At 48.8% G+C, this 21300-nt stretch overlaps 8 protein-coding genes and 1 non-coding gene across 9 annotated transcripts; 4 read left to right on the top strand and 5 right to left on the bottom strand.

Annotated features, from left to right (window-relative positions):
* Positions 1-649: 649 nt before the first annotated feature.
* TRUGW13939_01947 (uncharacterized protein) lies at positions 650-3813 on the bottom strand (the record flags this gene model as incomplete). Its single annotated transcript, XM_035485143.1, has 4 exons — positions 650-1494; positions 1546-1778; positions 1829-2016; positions 2074-3813. The coding sequence occupies 4 exons, from the start codon at positions 3811-3813 to the stop codon at positions 650-652; spliced, it is 3006 nt and encodes a 1001-aa protein (XP_035341036.1).
* Positions 3814-4660: 847 nt separating this feature from the next.
* On the top strand, positions 4661-5440 carry TRUGW13939_01946 (uncharacterized protein; the record flags this gene model as incomplete). The annotated part of the gene is made up of 2 exons (XM_035485142.1): positions 4661-4878; positions 4948-5440. The coding sequence occupies 2 exons, from the start codon at positions 4661-4663 to the stop codon at positions 5438-5440; spliced, it is 711 nt and encodes a 236-aa protein (XP_035341035.1).
* A 174-nt stretch (positions 5441-5614) lies between these two features.
* On the bottom strand, positions 5615-6133 carry TRUGW13939_01945 (uncharacterized protein; the record flags this gene model as incomplete). Its single annotated transcript, XM_035485141.1, has 1 exon — positions 5615-6133. The coding sequence occupies one exon, from the start codon at positions 6131-6133 to the stop codon at positions 5615-5617; it is 519 nt and encodes a 172-aa protein (XP_035341034.1).
* Positions 6134-8734: 2601 nt separating this feature from the next.
* On the top strand, positions 8735-10090 carry TRUGW13939_01944 (uncharacterized protein; the record flags this gene model as incomplete). The annotated part of the gene is made up of 1 exon (XM_035485140.1): positions 8735-10090. The coding sequence occupies one exon, from the start codon at positions 8735-8737 to the stop codon at positions 10088-10090; it is 1356 nt and encodes a 451-aa protein (XP_035341033.1).
* Positions 10091-10305: 215 nt separating this feature from the next.
* Positions 10306-10398, bottom strand: TRUGW13939_01943. The gene has a single exon. It is a non-coding gene; the product is annotated as a tRNA-Arg (tRNA).
* A 390-nt stretch (positions 10399-10788) lies between these two features.
* On the bottom strand, positions 10789-12463 carry TRUGW13939_01942 (uncharacterized protein; the record flags this gene model as incomplete). Its single annotated transcript, XM_035485139.1, has 3 exons — positions 10789-11024; positions 11090-11536; positions 11590-12463. 3 exons carry the CDS (start codon positions 12461-12463, stop codon positions 10789-10791), a joined length of 1557 nt encoding a protein of 518 aa, XP_035341032.1.
* Positions 12464-14837: 2374 nt separating this feature from the next.
* Positions 14838-15990, bottom strand: TRUGW13939_01941 (uncharacterized protein; the record flags this gene model as incomplete). The annotated part of the gene is made up of 4 exons (XM_035485138.1): positions 14838-15255; positions 15316-15393; positions 15455-15748; positions 15803-15990. The coding sequence occupies 4 exons, from the start codon at positions 15988-15990 to the stop codon at positions 14838-14840; spliced, it is 978 nt and encodes a 325-aa protein (XP_035341031.1).
* An 884-nt stretch (positions 15991-16874) lies between these two features.
* On the top strand, positions 16875-18186 carry TRUGW13939_01940 (uncharacterized protein; the record flags this gene model as incomplete). The annotated part of the gene is made up of 3 exons (XM_035485137.1): positions 16875-16940; positions 17006-17619; positions 17835-18186. 3 exons carry the CDS (start codon positions 16875-16877, stop codon positions 18184-18186), a joined length of 1032 nt encoding a protein of 343 aa, XP_035341030.1.
* An 816-nt stretch (positions 18187-19002) lies between these two features.
* TRUGW13939_01939 (uncharacterized protein) lies at positions 19003-20940 on the top strand (the record flags this gene model as incomplete). The annotated part of the gene is made up of 1 exon (XM_035485136.1): positions 19003-20940. The coding sequence occupies one exon, from the start codon at positions 19003-19005 to the stop codon at positions 20938-20940; it is 1938 nt and encodes a 645-aa protein (XP_035341029.1).
* Between the last annotated feature and the right edge of the window lie 360 nt (positions 20941-21300).

Raw genomic sequence — 21300 nt, 5'->3', positions numbered from 1 at the left:
GTTTATTAATGGCCGGGCAGATCCCACACACAAATCGCGATCGTCGCCGTTGGTTTAGATCTTGTTCGACGTCGACGACCGGGCCGTTTTGGCTTCGGCTTTCGGGTGCGTCTGCTATACAGAGTACAGAACCTGTGTATACTATCCCGACAGGCCGGGTTCACGTTCACTTTCATTTTTTTAAATGGAGAGTATGTAGATATATAAACTACATCTATAATAAACAAACGAATCAAAAAAAATATATTAATTTAACCTGACCAGGTGCCATTATACCATCCATAACGTGTCAGCCATCGATCTGATCACGGGCAAAGCAGCTGGACCTCGGCTCATTCGAATGCGGGGAATGATCCCCTTAGCAAAACGACCAATTGACTGTTGCATCCAACATTTCCCAACAACAACAATATTATTAAACCTGTCAGTTTAACTTTTGAGCGTTGGCGTTGTTGGTGTCAGTCAGTCTAGTGCAGTAGTCGAATGTAAATGCCTTGATTAGTTATTATTATTTTTTCTATATATACACGTCAACCGGTACATGACCACCTTTTTATGCCCCTATGCACCAATCGGGAATACGCCTAGATTCTTTTCTTTTTCTTTTTGAGGTTCATCCTTTTTGCACCTGCATATGTGTCTCAAACTATCAAGATTTAGCAGCACTAGCTGTTCCTGATGGTTGTCCCCCTCTTCCGGCTTTGCCCGACTGTCTGGGGGAATGCTGAGCATCATCCGGGGTACCATTATTAATGCTATTAGTATTGCTTTGAGGATGATCGACAGCGAAATCAATGCCACTGACAAACGCCTCACTCACAAACTCCAGCCCCGCCACAAAGAAACATAGCAAGTTTGCAATGACAAAGTGGCTAATAGTCGTGCCAATCTCGAGCCACGAGCCGTCGTCACGCACCATGTAAAAGAAATTGAGCGTCGAAATGTCCGAGATTGTCATGACCACCATGAATAGCGCGCTGGGCGCGACTTCGAGCTTGCGGTTCAGGATCCCCAAATTCGTGCTGATCAGGGCAAACGGGATCATGATTTTTAGGATTAGAAGCGCCCCCTGGCTGAACGGGTTGAACACGGGGATCAGCCGGTTCACGCTGTCTAGTGAGAATGAGGAGACGGAGGCAATGTTGCCCGTGCTGAAGAAGCCTGATTGCAGCAGGAAGAAGAAGAAGAGCGCCACGCGCAAGTCTGAAACGCTGAGGGTGCGGAACTCGAATGTTTCGCCTTTGACTACCGTTTTGGACGTCTTTTTATCTGACGCTGCCAATGGCTGCTGCTGCTTCGCGTACGCGTAAAGAGCGTGTTCCATGTGCACCCAGGTGGCCAGGGTCATGCAGAACACAAAGTAAAACAGTCCCTCGTAGGAAATAGTGAGAATGACAAATGTCGGCGCAAATGTCAAGTAGATCATCACCAGCCGGTGCAAGTAAGAGCTATTCGGATACACCCGGTGCGCAAAGGGAATGGCGAGTGATGACACTAAAAACTAGTCAGTACGTATAGAATCTCTCTCGACAGGCTAGATCTTACCGAGCACAGCCCACCCAGTGACCTGGTTCCCCAGGGGCAGACCTTCCTTGGCCTGCAATGAAATTATGCTGGATCGCGTCACAATCACGGCCAAAAGAATCATGCCGACCTGTGCCCCCATAATAGTGCGAGCCCCTGACACACTGATCGCATGTCCTGATCCCCGCGCAAACGTCTCCTCAAAAATGAGATAAAGCAGACCAGTCACAAATATCAACAATCCGGCAATAGTGCTACAGCAAGTTAGTCGATACACAAAACGGAATGAAAGATTACAACATACATTGCTGTGACGCTCTCGACCTTGATAACCGGCAAAAGCGTAAACACGCTCATGGCCAAACAACCAACTGCCCAAGTTGCCGAAAGCAGACGGTGCTGGGACACAAATCCAATGCCCGAGGATAAAGGCCAGAATACTGCAACGATAAAGCATACAGTGTATATTTCTCGGTGGAAGTATGATTGGACCTGTTTGTAATTAGCTGCCATGAACAGAATAAAAAATAAGAAGAGAAGAAAGCTTACAAGTGCCTCCAAAATGCCAACAAAAGCTGCAGTTTGGAGAGCAAACCAAATGTACCCGCCAATGGATTTTACATGGCCCAGGAGAATCTCACGGCCAGCTACCAACGCTTTCCTGCGAGCAAATACCTCTTCCCAGAAAAAAGCTGGAAACACTGCATATGCATAGTATCTCCAAGAGGAGCCTTGGTATATAAAAGAAGAGAACAAACCGACGAGAATTGAGATGAAAACAGAGCTACTGAACCATGTCCTATGCGGCTCGGACGATCCGTGCAGGACATGGAGGTCGATAACGGTCGTGATCGCATACGCAATCCAGCCCAAGTAGCCCGCAGAAACAATCGCTCGGAGGAATAGCCAATCATATGTCTGGAGATATCGAAGGCCTGCCAAAGCCGTTGTAAAGAGCTGGGCGGACGCATCAATCGACTCTGCAAACTTGCCTTCGGAGAGTAGCTGTTCAATCTCCGAGACATGCGCGGCAAGTTTCACATGGCTCAGCGGTGCAAAGGGCGTGAACTTTAATTGATTCTCGCTCTTTTGTGCTTCTTTGACTCTGTACATTTCTAGAACTTCCTGGGTGTTCGCCCAAGACGCTAAGGCCTTTTCTCGCGGGGTGGCATCGATATACTCGAGTGGCAGTCGACCGACAGAGTTTACTGGAAAGTCCAATCCAACTAGATAGGCCATCAGAGCGGCCACATCGGCCTGCTCCACGTCGTGCCGGGGGATATGATCCAGTGCCCAATCGGAAGAGTACCCATCCTCGTGCCCAGTGACTTGATCATCCTCCAAGCGCTGGGGTTGCGCGACACCAGAGCCCCAGACCACAAGTGGGGTGCGGGTGTTGTCGGGATGGCCATCGCCATGGCTGCCCCAGTCGCTCATACCATGATCTGCAGTGAATACGTACGCCGTCTTTCCATCGTTGTAAAAGCTGTCGATCAATTGGGTGATCTCCTTGACCCCCTGGTCGACGATCTTGATATTGTGTAGGTACTCTTTCGAGTAAGGCCGAAATCCATGCCCGGTTGTATCTAGCCCAAGTAGATGGAGGAAGAAGACAATCTTGTCCTCTCTCAACTTGGCATGGAGCGCGGGATCCTTCCTGGCCTCGGCGAACAGCTCCTTGACCTTGTCAAACACCCATATATCCAAATGTGTAGCGTCGCTAGTAAAATCTTCGTCATCTTCGTCGTAGGTATCTGCATCAACGCGGCCGGGAACCGCACCATCCCTGAACATAGGCAGGATATCCGGACTGCCCCAGCTCCAAGTATGCCGACTGCGATTGAAAACACTATCGAAGTTGACCGGATTTAGCTTCCACCCCGTCATAACCGCGGAGACATCCTCGTATAGTCCGGCGATGAGCGCAACATGGCCCGGTCGGGACTCGGTGGGAACGCGAGTGTGCGAGACTCCGAAAGTGCCGTGGTTCAGCACACGCGAGCGGACAAAAGGCGCAAGATGGATGGGCACGTTATCTTCCGGACTGAGGCCAGCTGGCGGTGAGGGGTCCGGAAATGACTGAAAGGCTTTGTCGGCACGTAGACCGTCTCCGACAAAAAGGACGAGGCGCTTTGCGGGTGCTTCTGCTCCGGGATCGCGGTCGACGGCATATGATCGCATACCACTGACAATGGGAGAGACGAAATAGATGTCGAAAATCGAGTACAGGTACATCAGATGAAATGCCGCTGCAATCAGCAGGAAGCCGACTCGGCCGACGCGCGCCATGGCTGCGAGGATGGCTCTCTGTTGACGCTCCCCTGAGACAGACCACAAACACTTGAGCTCGGAGCTTGAGAACGAGCGAGGCAGCGTGGATTGGGTCGTAATGATCAAAGCAGGGGGGGAGTAAAAGCAGACACGGCCAACGACAATCTTCGCATTGTTGTCTTCTCGAGAATTATGAACACTCCGTCCAGATCGAGTTCACCCTTTTTCGCAGCCTTGAAACAACAATCATTCAACCTTGGAGAAATTGTAAGCGTCGGTAGCTCTCTGATTGGCTCTGGCGGCCACCGCCTTCCATTTCGGGCAAGGGGTACAGTGGGTCTTAAAGATGGCTATGCAGCCAATCAGATCCTCAGATTTCCCCATGCTTCCTGTATAGTTACATCAATCAATAGAGATCAAGTGATAAATTGATATATGTGTGTGTTTGTATAATGTAGAGAACGCCTATAGGGAGCCTGGTTTCTCCACCAATCGATTCTGTCGTACCTAGACTAGCTTTTTGTTGTTCACGCACTTGAGTATCAACAGCCACTCAATACTGCTAACTACAGGGATACAAAACCAATTCTTCCGCCTGACCTTTGGTGCTTAGAATTGCGGCAAATTGATGACGAATTTATCGACCAGTGCTCGGGCATGGCTCCTTCATTGGGCATAATAGGCCGGGGTGTATTAATTAAACACTATATAGACTCGACTAGGGGGGCGCTATATTAGAACCCCGGCGTGTCACGAATTGGGCGATATACCGACCTTTTGCCCCAAAGTATAAATCCGGCCGGAACCGTGTATCAAGTTGTTGATCGCAAGTTTCAATCCATCAAAGGTTTTTTGCTGTGAAGAGATGAAAACCACCACCTTCAGCATTCTATCCTCTTTGGCTGCTGGCGCGGCTGCTACTCACTATCGACGCGGCACTATTGCCAGTGACGAGATTGTAGGCTTTTCCGAGACTGTTCCAAGCGGCACTACTGGCGATGTCTATCTCGCGTACCAGCCCTATCTGTATGTGGTGAACGGATGCGTTCCGTTTCCAGGAGTCGATGCAGATGGAAATACCAAGTAGGTTGAAGCAGCACAAAAGACTATTCGGCAGTTATCAAAACTAACCAATTTTTTCGTATTTTATAGCGCTGGCCTCGCACCCACAGGTGCTAGTAACGGCGACTGCTCCAGTAGCACTGGTCAAATATACGTCCGCAGTGACACATACAACGATTACTATGTCCTGATGTACTCTTGGTACATGCCAAAGGACGAACCCTCGGACGGCCTGGGGCATCGCCATGACTGGGAAGGAGTCATTGTCTGGTTGTCGTCTGCGAGTTCAACCGACGCCAGCAATGTTGTGGCTGTCTGCCCTTCTGCCCATGGCGACTGGGACTGCACCACGTCGAGCTACACTCTGTCAGACTCTCACCCGCTGATCAAGTATGAGAGCATCTGGCCAGTGGACCACTCGTGCGGGCTCACTACAACTGTCGGTGGAACGCAGCCCTTGATTGCGTGGGAGTCTTTGCCGACTGTTGCTCAAACAGCCCTCGATACCACAGACTTTGGGTCAGCCAACGTGCCTTTCAACGAAGACCATTTTACCTCTAATCTTGCTGCCGCTACTTTTTGATGGCATTTGTAGCATGAAACGTGCTTTTGATATTGGCATCAGGTGGATTCGAGGTCAAATACTACTGTATCTAGCGTTGTGAGCTGCTCGCCTCATTAGCTTTGAAAGTGGTGCCCCTATTCATGCCCATGTTTGATTTCGAAAGTTGGATTCTTTTTAAGATAACAGCCTAGATTAGGGTGAAGTAATGTGTCGCACCAATGCTTCTAGCTTTTCATCCAACGACTGGGCTGCCTCTTTCAGTCTGTCATCTGTATTCACACCAGCAACCAGACTGCTAGGCAGCACGTAGACAATAGCGGTCCCTTTCCCCTCTGGCAGCTCCTTCATAAGCAGTTCCACCGGCACAAACAGGCCCGCATCCAAGTCATACTTCAGCATAGTAATCGCAATCAGCGGATTTCCCAGCGTGATCCGCTGGAGCCGCAAGCCACCGCCGACGCCAAACAGCTGTATCCATGAATGGTTGATGCCGCCGCCGAACGCGATGAAGCCAAAGCTTCCTACTTTGTTTGAAAAATACTCAGTAAACGCATCTTTGCCCTGATGCACTACTGCAACCAGATCTTCCCTGGTGACACTGCCGTTGGACTGGATTTCGCTGTTGAGTTTGGCTGCGACAGCTTCGAAGGTGCAGGGCGTGGTAAAGGTGACGCGCGATGCGGTGAATGTGTCGGTCTGTTTGGTATCCATAGTAACGCTGAATGCCGGAAGGGGAGGCGGTGCTCTTGTCGGTCTAGCTGCATGTAACTTGTAAGTGAGAGGGATCTTGCTCAGGGCCATCAACCTTAATATACACCAAAACGTTGCAAGAGGCAATGAATCCCAGATTTAATGACGTCACTCAAGATGCCGAACCCTATCACATATCGACATGTCCGATCCCATGCGGAGGCTCCAAAACCCAGGTGTCGGTGAAATTGTATATATTAAGAAGGGGAAATTTTTAGCGAGTGGAAGAACTGCAGTCGTCGAGAAACTGCCCTCAGGCGATGTGATAAAAACACCAATGCCGAACCCCTTTTGCCGTGCTAAAGAACGTGTGCCTAGAATCATTGAATGGGATCAAAACACCTGTTACCTGACAATGGAGTATCTAGAGAACGGAATCTGAGAGAGCACATCAGGAAAAACCGGTCCACAATACCGCCTGAGCTTCGTCTTCGATGGGGCAAAACAAGCAGCAGAAGGTCTTCATGTTCTGCATGCTGTCAATATTATCCACTGTGATATCTCTCCAAGGAACTTCTTGTTGGGCGGTAACCTCAACCTGAAAATATCAGATTTTGCAGGCTCTTCTCTCCCTGGCTCGAAACCGTCTGCATATGCCAATAACCGCTATCGGAATCCTGATACCCACTAGAATACTCCTCCGCGCTTCGACGATGATGCATTCGGCCTGGGCTCGCTGTTGTACTTTATTATGACTAATGTCTATCCATATGAGGACGTGGCCAGTGACGAGGTGGAAAAGTCGTATAAGAGCCAGCAGTTCCCTGAGGTTGGTCACCTCTTATGCAGAGGGTTGATTGAGAAATACTGGCATGGCCAAATGGATGCTGGACAGATACACGACTACTTTGAGAAACTCTGAGTGCTTGATAATATTTTTTTAGCTACATCCTTTTTCTGTATACCCTTATTCCCTCTCGTGTAAACTACACAGCAAATTGCCAGTAATAGAACCAGGCACATGCAACCGTAAACGCCCTAGACTCGGTCTGTTCCATTTATCCCTACCGAGGGCTCCATTTGTGCTTGCTTGGGTCCCTGCAATACCGAGTAAAACTAGCTGTCTATACTTTTCGAAGGGGGTAGATACTTTCTCCACCTTTTTGCAGTTTTATCTAGTTTCCAAATTCACAAGTTCAGCAATCAGAAACCTATCGAATAGGATCTTGGGATTAAAGGAGGATGAGTCTCACATGTTTTTAGTTAATGTATACTCGATGGCCTCGGTGATGAGGTGGTGTTTGGGCCTTTTCAATCAATGCATGGAATCCTTCCACCATGTTAAAAATGGAAGTAGCTAACAGTGTCCCCAGAATATTCTATTCATACTATTCCCTTTCGTTAATGACAGGAAATGCACAGCGGTCAAGCCAAGGTTCAGTGGGTTATATCTCAGAAAGTCAAAATTGCCTTATACGGATATACGTCCGAGCGGGTTTATTTTCCGTCATTTTCTAGTTCGCTTCTTGAAAATATTCCTTTGCTGCGTAGCATTTTTAGCGCCGGTGGCCTTATTCCAGGGATTAAATATTATCCAATAGTGCGAACGATGGGGGGGGTTCACATTCTAGCAGACTAGGCGCAGCGGTGTATAAGCTATGTTTCGACTAGCAGAGAGCCTCGGCCAGACTAAAAGTAGAGACAGTATATCAATGCCAAAAGCATGTGCACGTTCCACAGGGCGGTCGATCACCCGGAAGATTCATGACTTGTGCACCACACAAACGCCGTGTTGGTCGAGCCAAGTTAGATGCAGGTGTCACCGCAAGGCCGCAGATGCGACCCTTGTGAGGGGAAACACACGTGGTATGTATCGTATTCGCAAAACAGTGTTGTTTTCTCACAGTTTGCTTGTTCCTCCAATCAACTCCTACCAGCCCCGATCTGTTGTACTATACAAAGTTCTCGCAGATTAATATACAGGTTGCCTCTTTGTATTATAAACACCGTTGCAAATTGCAGCATAATGCTATCTATGCAATATAATGTTAAATACGGAGTACTGCTGCCCAGACAAGACTGTATTTTCAGATTTGCAATATGCCCAATCCTGTCCTGATCAGGCAAATTCTTCATTCTAAATACTAGCGCCAAAGTCTAATACCCACAAATACAGAAACACTAACCCGATCAGGCAACAGTTCTCCTTCTCATTTGCCGAAATGTGGAGTCACACGCGCCAAGCAGTAAACACAGTTCCTTCCTCGGAAGCGCAGCGAAGTTTGCAAGCACCCCAAAGGCGGGGAAGGAGCAACTGCCGTTTTCACCCCAGATCGTCGACGTCGCGAGTTCCCCTCGTGACCTACTCCAACAACAATTTCAACGTGATCCCTCGGTACAAATACTGTGCTGCCAGCTGAGACTGCACACTATGGCGCTCCGTCCGGGTCCGTCGTCTTACAGGTCTGCAGATCCTGATGGATAGATGGATAGCTAGAGCCTAGCTGCCGCTTACGCCGGGCTGGCTTATAAAAGGCCCATCCCTCGATGGGTCTTCCAGCCAGCCAGCACGGTCTGACAATTAAATTCACCGTACGGTGTGAAAAGATCAGGACTTTCGGCATGGCACTGCACTCGTTGCTTGTTGTTTTCCTTTGGCTGGCCGTCTCGGCCTGGTCTCTGCCCACGGAGATACTGCGCCGAGCCACACCATCTCAGCCAACAGCAGATCCGTTTTATACTCCGCCTGCCGGATATGAGACCAGCGCGCCAGGCACCATTCTCGCCTCGAGGGCCCCTCCAGGCGGAATCGCTGCGTTTTCAGCGGCGCCTCTCAACGTAGACTCTGCCTGGCAGATCCTCTTCCGAACAACAGACAGCTTTGGAAAAGCCACCGCGGCAGTGACCACCATTTTGATCCCCAACAATGCCGACTACACCAAGCTGCTGTCCTACCAAGTGGCAGAGGATGCGTCTGACCCCAACTGTGCCCCGTCGTACGCCTTCCAACTCGGAGCTGCGACTGACGGAGCCCTGGGCTTGTTGATGCCCCAAGCTGAGCTGCTTTTGATCGAGACTGCCCTCGCTCAGGGATGGGTTGTCGCTGTTCCGGATCACTTGGGCCTCAAGGCTGCCTTCTTGGCTAACAACCTGTCTGGTCAAACGGTGCTTGACAACATTCGCGCTGCTTTGTCTTCGACCGACTTTACCAAAATCTCGTCAGATGCAACCGTCGCCATGTGGGGGTATTCAGGAGGTAGTCTTGCCAGTGGCTTTGCCGCCGAGTTGCAGCCGTCGTATGCGCCAGAGCTCAATATCGTGGGTGCAGCTCTTGGAGGAACCGTGCCGCAGATCCTGCCTGTCATCAATGCGACAAACAAAGGCTTGTTTACCGGTTTGGTACCCTCGGGTATCATGGGCCTGGCCAACGAGTACCCTGAAATCGACACTGTCATTTCTGAGTATCTGCTCCCATCCAAGAAGGACGCTTTCGAAAAGGCCCGTTCTCAATGCCTAGTTGGAGACATTATAGACTACCTTGGACAAGACGTGTATTCATATGTCACAAACTCGAGTTTTTTGACAAACGATGCTGTCACCAAAGTCCTCAACCAGAACAACATGGGCCAGAACGCGCCAGAGATACCGCTGTTGGTTTACAAGTCCTCCAATGACGAAATCAGCGATGTCAAATACACAGACAGCCTGGTCTCGACTTACTGCGCTGCCGGAACGTCTGTCGAGTACAAGAAGGACTTCCTGTCCGAGCACGGCACCATGGCCGTCATTGGTGCTCCGGATGCAATCCTGTGGCTGGAGGATCGAATGCGAGGAGTGCCCGTCAACACGAGCTGCTCTACGTCGTCTACTTTTACTAGCTTGTCAAACCCCAGCACGCTCGCTGTTCTGGGCGAGGTGCTGGTTAACGCGCTCCTGGACCTCCTGGGGGCACCCCCTGGACCTATTGTTATAGGTTAATGGTTTATGATTGTGACATAGTTACTTTGCGTCATAAAATTGGCGACGATGATTATTATTAACAGCGTAATGAAACAACTAATAATAACCTAGTCTCTTGTATACAATTCCCTAGAAATGGCCATAGCTTCTTTCTAAAAAAAATTTAAAAAAAAACTCTATCTATTTTTAAATTAAACTCTTTATTATCGTCGCACTGAGTGGCAAAAACATAGCGACCCTGTAGGGGATCGAACCCTAGACCCTTGGCTAGATATAAGCAAGAAAACATATAGGAGGCCAACGTGCTACCACTGCACCACAGGGCCCGTCTGTCAACAGAACCGCGCTAAATTGACTCATTTTCGGAAGCCAAATTTGCGTGTTAATTAGGTTTAGTTCAGCCTTATTAGGTACATGCTTGTACCAGGCAGGATGCGAATATCGCTCTGAATAATACGTGCTACTGCGGAAAGACAGCTGTATGTGTATAACAGTTTAATATTATCTATATATATACACATACGTACATACATTCAATGTTATCCATGACCAAACATGTCACTGCAAACCTTATGTATGAGGTGAGGTATCCAAAGGCATCCATCCGCTCCAATCTCGTTAAAACAATGTCAAATATGCATCCAACGGGGAAAAAAAAAAGGCTAATATGCATTTCCAGACTCCAAAGCTCCAGATCAAACATTTTGACCGGCATCTTACTCTTCGGGATCAATTCGACGCTTTGTCAGGGAATCCATCACCCTTGTATAAAACTTGGCCGCGTTTTGCCGTGAGAAGTAAATTTCAACTCTGAGATACTCTGGTAATATGCTTATCAGGGCAGCGTCGCGCTTTGCATCTAAAATTGGCGTGTAAACGAATTCGGCCGTGTCGAGACTAGCTGTCGTTTTGCTTCCTCTTTCGTGGGCGACGGCAAGTTTGAATTGTAGAGCTAATTGAAATTAGTTTCTTTTTCTTCTTCTTCTCTTTTGATTTTGTGAGGATTGAGATACTTACTTCCATTCACACCGGTTTGAATACAGTCGTACAAATGGTCTGCCTCTCTTTCTTTCACGCTTCGGATGATAAGTCCCGTCATGTCACCGTAAAGATCTTCCTTGAGTTGTGCAAGCTGAGCAGCCTGCGCCGCTTCGGTATTGGCACTAGCAGCAGCATTGCGATCATTGCGATTGGCCATGGCCTTGACTGCGCTTCCGGGCGCTTCGACGTTTAGCGTTTTGGCGCTGGCGGCGTTGTTGCGTGCAGCAGCGAGCTTGGTCTGCAACGTTTTTATCTCTGTCTGAGCCGTGGATAGCTCTGAGGTAAGGTCGTCGACTTGCGATTGAAGATTGTTCGACTCGTCTTCGCGGTCTTTGAGCTGTTTCTGCAGATTCCGGGATTCCTTGCTTCGAACTATTTGCGCAGCAAGCTCTTCCTTTAGCGACGCTATGAGTTTATTTGACGCTAATGAATTGTCAGTAATGGATTCTCAGCATTCAGGTAGGGGAGTGAGTTACAGTTCGTGACAGTGTCGCACTGTTTTTTAATCTTCTCAAAATTGGCATTGGCTTCTACAATGCCAATCTCTCGGAGAGTGCGATGCTTTGATTCCAACGTCTCGTACTTTTTCGTCATGTCGCCTAGTTTCCGCCTCAAATCCGGATCCGATGGTGTTTTCTCCGCATCTGCAAAGGTCACCGTTGGCCGCTTTCGAGGTGGATTCGCTTGGTGACCATTCACCAAAGACTTTCGTGGAGAAGTTGTGGTCGCGATTGTCTCTGTTTCCTCCTCTTCTTCTTCATCCGATATTGCATCACTCCCTCCAGCAAGAGGAACTTGACTGTCTGGTATCACGGGCTCTTCAATTGTCTCGAGCGGTTTTTGCGCACCGCGTTTTTTCGATTGAATATCTGTTGGTTTCAACTGTCGCGATCCCGTTGGTGTGTACTCAAATTCGCCGTCGTCGGTGACTTGCTTCACTGCTTTGCGACCTCGGCCGCCTTTCTTTGCCTTCGCCGGCGACGTGTCTTTTGGTGTATTCGCTTGGTCCTGGCGAGCGTCCGGTAGCACATTGTTTCCCTCATCATCTTCCTGCTCGCTTGTGCCACGCGGCCGCCCTCGGGCAGAAGGTTTCTTCGCAGCAGCAGCAGCAGCAGCAGTAGTTTCTTGCTTCGTCGTGGTACCGGCGGACGAAGGGCGTTGGCGCCTAGACGCTGTTGTTGCCGTACTCTGCTCCTCGGTTTTATTAATCCCTGATGCTTTGGGCCTGCCTCGAGCTTTCTTCGTGGGTCGTTGTTGCTCGTCATGCGACGCGACCGGGTCCGCGACGTCGTCGTCGCTGTCGGAGTCGACCAAGCCGGATATCCTGGTGATAGCTTTGCGTTTCGGCATGGTTTTTATATGTATGTGTGTGTATGTAAAATAAAGACAGTTGACTCTGCTTTTTCTTTCGATATATATTGGCGCGTCGTGTTAATAGACACAGAGACGGAGGGGATGTCGCAGAGCAATAATTGTTGTATTGTCAACCATGAGGCCCGGCCGTGCACGCGCCACTCCCCTAAACGCGCTAAAGATGCGCCGGAACGTGATTACCTGGAGCATATATGCCAGTTATAGAACGTGCTCTCAAAACTAACTACATATATATAAATAAATTAATATCCATATCGTCAATTTTCATGTACTCGAGATTATACCAGGTAGTGATGTAGTGCTTTCACATTTATGAATGTTATACTGGCGTCCCACCTTACTTCAGTAGTATAAATACAGACTTGCCCCGATTAGGCAATTATAGTATATTTGCCTAACAGACTTGTGAGGTCATCGTAAAAGAGATGGGGGATTGCGACTGATAGTAGAAAGATCATGCTTCATTCTCCATCCAGTGTCTATATTCCGCAGAGTAGCCCCAACTCTACTAACTAGGGACTACGTTACTGGTTGATGTATATATATTGATAAGATCCTGGGGTTTTAAAAAGCGGTAGTGACCCCATTACATGTATCGGTAGTACATGTGGTCGTAAACAAAAAAGAAAAGGAAGAAAAAAAAGTGATAATCCAAAAGGAACTAATGTAAACCCGTGCCCTGATGTGCGGTGCAGAGTGCAAGCAGTTTTTTCCTCCCTTACCTGCGCATTGGCAAAGCAATTTTCGGAAGTACATCGAGCGACTCTGATCCACTCAGTCCCCAGTGTTCCAACAGTAGCTTCTTGCAGCTAAATTGAAAAACCTGGCGTTGAATTTCTTGGGCTAGCAGCAGATCACCGTTATTTCGAGCCGAGGTGTACGTTTCCCGGTAGTAATTGATATCTGGAATGCTGTCGTGCACGACCATGAGATAGCGAGTGTACGAGCCGCGTGCCATTCGGAAAACTTGTTTCCACATATATTTTACCCGCTCATCGTTTGATAGTAAGTAAATGAATGCAGTCGTCATGTAATCCCCTTGGATCAGTTTGGCAGCTTCGAATACGCAGTGTGGCTTGGTAGGCACAACCGCGTCGGCTTCCATTGGTGATGAAGATGACGAACTCGCTGAGGACGATGAGTATTCTGGAGGTGGCATCGAAGATGTCTGCTGCAGGGTAGGTGTCGTCGGTAGTGCAGCAGTAGGCTGAATCGCAGTAGCATCAGATTGCCTCGCAGTAGACACAGTAGTGGACTGGGTAGGCCCTGGGCTGGGAGAATTTTCGCTCAGCTGCTCAAGGATTCTTGTCCCTGCTCGAAGACGTTGTTCCCGCTTCCATGCTACCTTGGTCGTAAACTCGTACTTGAGCCAGTTCTTGACATCGGTGCTGTCAAAGACATAAGAAGCATGAGCGTTATCATCGTGTACCATGTTATCAATTGCAGAAACGTCAATGCCAAAGTCAACTGCAGCCTGGCGGGCTTGTTGGAACAAGGTCTTGTATTTGGAATTGTTACTGGCTCTCGCCATGGTGGCCTCCAGCATGATTGTGTTCAGGTCATCACTGGCCAGGTTATGTACCAAGCGTTCTGGAGGTCCGAATTGGAATGGAGCCATGGCGTAAGGCAGGTATGTAGGAAATTCTCGCGACGTTGGGTGCTGATGCAATGCCTCAGAGTGAGGATGCTGAAGTAATAGATGAGCGGTAGAGAGGAAGAAAGCAGGAGGGAAGAGGGGGAGAAGGGAGGAGAAGGGATGAGGAGGAAGATATATGAGGAATAAGGCGAGGAAAGTGAGGAAGGTGAGGAAGGTGAGGAAGAGACAAGGAGGAGACGAGGAAGGTGAGGAAGATGAGGTGAGAAAGAAATAGAATGAAGTATTTTGCCCGAGATATTTTTTCTGCTCTCTTGTATTGTACTTTGTTTCAACATATACAGGACCACGACACGCTTCTACCTAGAACCATATCGGGACCTGTGATAAACTATAGATTGACTGCCCAAGAACCTCTGATCTTCCAGCTGTCAATAAATCATAAATGGTGCTATATAAGCGCCATTGGCTTTTCAAACATCCTTGAATTTGTCAATGGAGAGAGTCTTTACCCTTTTTTTTTTTTTTTTTTTTGGAAATGTAACCGCAACAAATAATCGCCTCGTCGCGTTTCACGATCAATTGATAACTCATTAGTAACAAACTGATAGAAAGTAGAAGAAACTACTATGAAACAGCAATAGGCGAGAGCTCAAAGACTCTCTAGTTAAAAGCTAATAAAGATGACTTTTACTATCTTCTCACTGATATGCCAACGTTAAAGCGATGGAACTCCGGTTTGAAACTATAAAAGGATTAGGCATCAATATTATTATTGATACTAGTGTTCTGACTTTTCCTCGTCATCGCCATCATCAAGCCCCAGGTCTGAGAAACCTTCCCGAAGTAACCTGGATGCCACTGGGGTGGCCTGTTTTCATCTCGATCACGTATTCTGGACACCTCTCGTTGGAAATGCTCCCTGCGACAATGGCAAATGTGAAGGAGATATTGGCGGAGGTACAGACAGTCCCACTCCTTGCATTCCATGTTAATTTGTCGTTGGGATATTTGGGGGACCTTGAGTAGCAGTAGCTCCCGAGGCTCAGAACGAAGCATCTCATCTGGCCAGATATTAAAGGCGAGGACCCAGTCATCATATTGAGTAATCGGATCATACATGTCAAGTTCATCCAGAGGAATTTCGCTGCAGAATGAAAAATCAAAAAAGTACCTGGGCTGTGTTAGTGGAGGTTATGATATGGACAAAGGTTCTATCGATTAGTAAACTAACAATTTCTTGGCCTTTTTGTTATAATTAAGAAATCTAGGATGTTGTTCATCTAGAATTCGCCCTTGGATTCGCAGCGTCCTATAATTCATATTCGTTAGCTATGATTGTGAAAAGTTTATCGATCTTGCATTGTTCTTACTCTAAGATGTAAGTAAGCTGAGCCCTTATTATCCGCAAGTGCTCCCACTCAAGATCCTCGAAAATATCATCCACGTTCTCTCCTGGTACAAGATCCATGATGTAAACATCCATAATCCCTTTTTGAGGGTATGGCATATCTTCTGATTGACGCTTTGTATACCAATCTAACAATGCCGGCCCGTGGTTGATACTGTTTACAATCTTGACTGTTTCCAATTCACCGAGATACTCATCATCACACAACTCCCGGTTTTCCTGTAAGTCATCAATGTCGAATCCCCTTGGATTCAGACTGAATAATTTAGAAAACAACTTTATAGAAAAAAAAAGGTTCTGTCTTACTTACTCATAGCGAATCTTTAGCAGCACACGACGACCCGAGTCCAATCGACGAGCAAGGACAAGAGCATAACGTTGGGCGTTAAAATCATTTTCCACCTTAGTGAGTTGTTCCTCGATGATCATATCCTTGGATTGTCCGCCTCGCCTTAGCTTCTCAATCCTTCCGGTGAAATCGAACTTCCAGGTCGACATAGTGAAGATGGAAGGAGAGAGTTTTGCAAAGGAAGAAATTTTGGCGAGGCACAAATTTTGAAAGGAAAAAAGGCAGCCGAAGGAGAAGGCTACAATAATGCTAGGCAGAAACCACATGCTCGAATTCCTCGAAAGGGTATACCGACAATTGCCTAATTAGGAAATAGACTCCTCCATAAATTACCCTTTGCTACCGCAGTGTCAAAATTTTCGTGTATTTAAGCGGGTGCACACCCTTGTATTCTCCTTTTCTTGTCTTGAAACTAGCGGTCTTGTGAATAGGCTTATAATGGCTCCTAGATCTTTTGGAGACGATGACCGGTCCAACATCCGGAACCGGATATCTGACCCAAACACACAAGGAAAAACTCCAGGAAAAAATATCCCAGCAAGTCGCCATACAAGCTAATCCGACTCTTCACCAACTGAAGGTAGAGGGCAATTTTCCCAATGAGGTCAAAACCGAGTGGAAGTCACCAAAGCCACTTTCCATCGACACACCCGTGAAGCCCCGCCCCTCAACTGCCCACAAAAAACCGTCGATAAAAATGTCGGCAAGTGCCTATACAGGCAATACTACGCACATAAAAGACCCCACTTAGCTGGATAGCTTCATGTTTCTTAAATAATTCTGCATCAATCTAAAAATTTCTGTATGAAGTAAGTATATACTGAATGCCAAGCCACACATCGCGGCAGAACATGTGATTTTCGCGCCGCAAAAGACCGCGGCAAAGCCACGCGCTTGACCACCGCCACAGCTGCTGCGCTGGGCCTTGTCTTGCTGTTCTTGCGGCCCATCAATCGTTATTATTTCACTACCCAACTCCAGGTCTCCCCGGGCTTATCACCATTTTATTTATTTGTTCTTATTTGCAGTCACCATGGCTTCCGGTGGCGGCCGACGATGGCAGCAATTCTTGCAGGAGTTGGTTATGATTGCCGGCACAGTAAGTCATGTCACGCTCTCTGGATTCATGGATGTTGGCGCGATCGCTAATCCGTAGCTTTGCAGTCTGCATCGGCCTATTTCCTCATCCGATACCTTTTATCGCGCATTGATTTGGACCCCGATAGCCAGAAGAAAGAAGAACAAAAACGCAAGTCTGCCGCGATCCTTCGAAGACTCGACGTGCCAGACGCCGATGATGGAACCCCCGGCTCGCAGCCGCGACATAAGCAAAAGAAGGAGGACTTGGTGCTGAACCAGTACGAGCAATCTATTGCTATGGATGTTGTTGCTCCCGAAGATATTCCCGTCTCTTTTGAGGATATTGGCGGGCTGGACGACATCATCGAAGAGTTGAAAGAATCCGTGATATACCCTCTGACAATGCCCCATCTCTACACCTCCACGTCGTCGCTCCTCTCCGCGCCGTCTGGAGTGCTGTTATACGGTCCTCCGGGATGTGGCAAGACGATGCTGGCGAAAGCCTTGGCCCATGAGAGCGGAGCCTGCTTCATCAATTTACACATTTCAACCTTGACCGAAAAGTGGTACGGCGATTCGAATAAGCTAGTCAATGCTGTCTTTTCTCTGGCCCGAAAACTACAACCGTCTATTGTCTTTATCGATGAGATCGATGCAGTCCTCGGCACGCGGAGGAGCGGTGAGCATGAAGCCAGTGGGTATGGTCAAAGCCGAATTCATGACACATTGGGACGGATTGACATCTGCAAACTCGACGGGAGAGCCACAGCGAGTTGTTGTGCTGGGGGCTACAAATCGAATCCAAGATATTGACGAGGCGATTTTGAGGCGAATGCCGAAAAAATTCCCCGTCAGCCTGCCCCCGGCAGCGCAGCGACTGCGCATTCTGGCGCTTGTGCTTAAGGACACCAAGATACCGCGATCAGTTTGATCTCGAATACCTTGTGAGCGCCATGGCAGGCATGTCGGGGAGCGACATCAAGGAAGCGTGCCGAGATGCCGCCATGGTGCCTATGCGAGAACTCATCCGGCAAAAGAAAGCGGCTGGCGTCCATATGACGACAGTCCAGCCTTGGGAAGTTCGTGGCCTACGCACGGAAGATTTCTACAACCGTGCAGGCAGCGGCCTCAAAGTGATTCCCAAGCCTGCTGCGTCGACGAACACGACCCAGAAGGACGACAAGGAATGGAGCACCGACTCTGAGGGGGGAGGAGAGGGAGCAGAAGCTTCAATACCCCACGTCGTATCTGATCCGCCAGAGTGATCTTTGTCGCTTGATGATTGCGTTGTGGCATGTTGATCATGCATGCAAGGCGTTTTGGACATATCAACATATCAGCCACATGTGTAAACATCTATTAATGACGCTTCTTTTGCTGGATCTCAAGAGATGACGATTGCTTGCTTCTTGACTATGTATACTTGACTCTTAATAGACCCATCCAATATTTATTCCCATTGGTATGAATATTAATAGTAGTATTTTAATTTCTCGTATATTATGCGATTGGCGGCGGGCGGCGGGCCCCGGCTAGCGCACGCTGTTCCGCCCAGCCCTCCCTCTATCGTTCACTACTACATGCTCGCGCTCCCCAAGTCGCAACTACAACTACAATCGCATCGCCGTTTTATACCTAAGACCGTTCCATACTGGCCCTCTTCCTTGTCAGTTGCAAACAACTGCTCAGTGCTGCGTGAAACAGCCGGGCGACCACATCGCTTTCCAGGGCCCGGCGCGCGCCAAGGGAAACGACTCGTCATCTGTTTCGTCCGCTTCCGTGTCCATTACGATCGCCTCCTGTCCTGTAACCCCAGAGCCTCCCCCAGAAAAAAGACACTGAAACGAGATACGCTATTTTCCTACGCCAGTGACCCCTCCGTCAGGAATGAATTAGAGCGCTGCAGCTAGTGAGCGTTGGCTACTTTTGCTTTGGTGGGGAGGTTCGTCCGTCGCCGCCAGTGGCTGTATATCTCGAATGGTTTGAGGTTATTCCGCCCTGGCCTTATCTGACGGCCCTCCACACGCCTGTGTCTTTTTGAATCCTGGAAAAATCGGATTTTACAGCATACTATTATAGGAATGAGTTCCAATACCGATTCGCCTGACTTTCTTGACCCGGCGACGTCCAGTGCCAGCTCAAGTCGGAGACTGAATACATCCATCCGGCCTCGTAACAGACGGCAGATACCTATTAATGATGAAGAGGAGGAAAACCGAATACACACACTGAGCTCGCGCTTGTCCGCTGCGTCTAATGGGCTAACTCCCCCTCAGTCTCGCGGGACCACGCCTTCTCCGTATGCGTCACGAAGGGGCTCCCCGCTGCCCCAGAAACACCCCTCCCGGGCAACCGAAAGAGAGATCAACGATAGGTATAGGGATGATTCTGCAGATCGAGGTTTCTCAAAAGCATACGGCAGTTCACCACATAGCTCACAAGGGTTCTTTGAGTCGTCGTGGTCGTCAATCCAAAGTCTAGCGTCATCGGTACTTGGCAACGAAGCGTCTTCTTCTTGGGGGAAACCAGGGCCTTCCTTGTCCGCCTCAGCAAAGAGGCGCAAACCCTCTCGATCAGATATTACCCCCTTTCATCCGCCAAAGCAGACCGGGCCTTCGACATGGGGCCCTTCGACGCCCTCGACGTCGCAGATTGGAGCTGGCACCAGGGAAGAAAGACAAGCTTTGGTGCAGGCCAAGAAACGAGAGATATTACTTCTTGCCAATGGCGATTCGGTGTCGGATCTCAAGGGGCGATACAAACGAAAGGACTCGATGGATAGGACGGAAACTCACACGACGGAAGAAGAGCAGAACGAAGAGGCATTAGTCTATGTTCACCATGTACAACCCAGCGACACGATGACTGGGTTATCAATCAAATACGGATGTCAGCTTGCTATTTTCCGCAAGGCCAACGGGTTTTGGCCCAGCGATAGCATTCAGACTAGGAAGACGGTGCTTTTACCGGCCGAGGCTTGCTCCGTCAAGGGACGGAGAATAGCCAAACCAGACAACCTGGACCTTTTGGGAGATGGGCCATCAGCGAAATCCTCTACGGAAGATCTAAACGGAAGTTCAATAGCACCGGTTGAGTCACAAACGCAGGACGAGAGCGGAACAAACGTCGAGGGGGAGCAAATATGGAAACACGAAGCATGGGTTCAGATGGAGGATTTTCCAGCACCAGTGGAAATTGGCCGTGTCCCTCGCAAGACGCTAGGTTTTTTCCCGCGCTCTCGGCGGAGATCCATGTCGATTCCATACTCTGATCTCGAATCTTCTTCAACTCCGCCATCCGAGTCTTCGACAACGATCAAGAGGGCGGAGTCGCCGCTGCGTACTCGGCGAGACAGTTCCCCGCAATATTTCAGGCCGTCGTCACGTTTAACTCCTAGCACCCAGTCTCCAGCGCTGAGCAGCACCCGGTCAAATCACAGGCGCACCGGAAGCATCACGCTGTCTGGACCTGGAGGAGTGGGCACTCTTGGACGCGATGTGCATGCACCGGGCCCTGCACCAGACGGGCTGAATAAATTCTTCTCGCAGCATCTTCCTCACCTCGCAGCACCTCCACCCCCCTCACAACAAGCGCCCACATCGAGAAAGGCGTCTTTTGATTCCATGTCGAGCGTCCCGTCCACAGCATCACATTCCGGCCTCGAGAACGTCGGCGGTGCTATCGAAGGCTGGATGCGCAAGATGGCTACACGAGCCAAGACCGGCCTGAATGAGATACAGCAAGGGTCATCATCACAAGCGCCACACGGCAACGCCGTAGGTATCAGTGGATTGGGCGATTTGATCGAACTAAGCGACGGGCTTGAAGGCACCACACCTCCACCGTCATCATCATTGAACCGCAGAGAATACCTTGCCCCTCCACACCATACCCAGCAACAGCAGCAAACCCACACGCTTGGCAAAGCGCAGTACGAGCGTTTTGCTAGCTCATTGGCTTCAACGAGCAGGGCTCGGGTCGGGGGTCGTGTCATTGATGACTCTCACAAGAACGATTGATTGATTGATTAGTACATACACTCATATACTCATATATAGATAGATCATCGCATGTCTCTCTTCCCTTTTTTCCCTTTTGTTCTCTGTTTTTTACGTCTTCTGTTCTTTATCAAAGCAATATACCTTTTTGTTATACCACTCTTCATTTCATTTCATTTTTTGACAACTGGTTTGCGTTTACGCTAGCATGCATAGCAAGATCATGGATCTTTCCTCGGAGAGAGATCTTGAGTTGTTATTGTCACTCCTTCTTTTCTTTTTTGTCATCCCATTTCTCTCATCAGTTCACGCAGTTGGTCTCCTTTTTTATGATCGGCCAATGAATCAATTTTTTGTTCCAACAAAGTCAATCACCGTTTT

The sequence above is a fragment of the Talaromyces rugulosus genome, chromosome I (genome assembly GCF_013368755.1).
Source record: "Talaromyces rugulosus chromosome I, complete sequence".
Lineage (NCBI taxonomy): Eukaryota > Fungi > Ascomycota > Eurotiomycetes > Eurotiales > Trichocomaceae > Talaromyces > Talaromyces rugulosus.
Note: the sequence above shows the minus strand (reverse complement) of the source record. Positions and strands in the feature narration are given on the sequence as shown.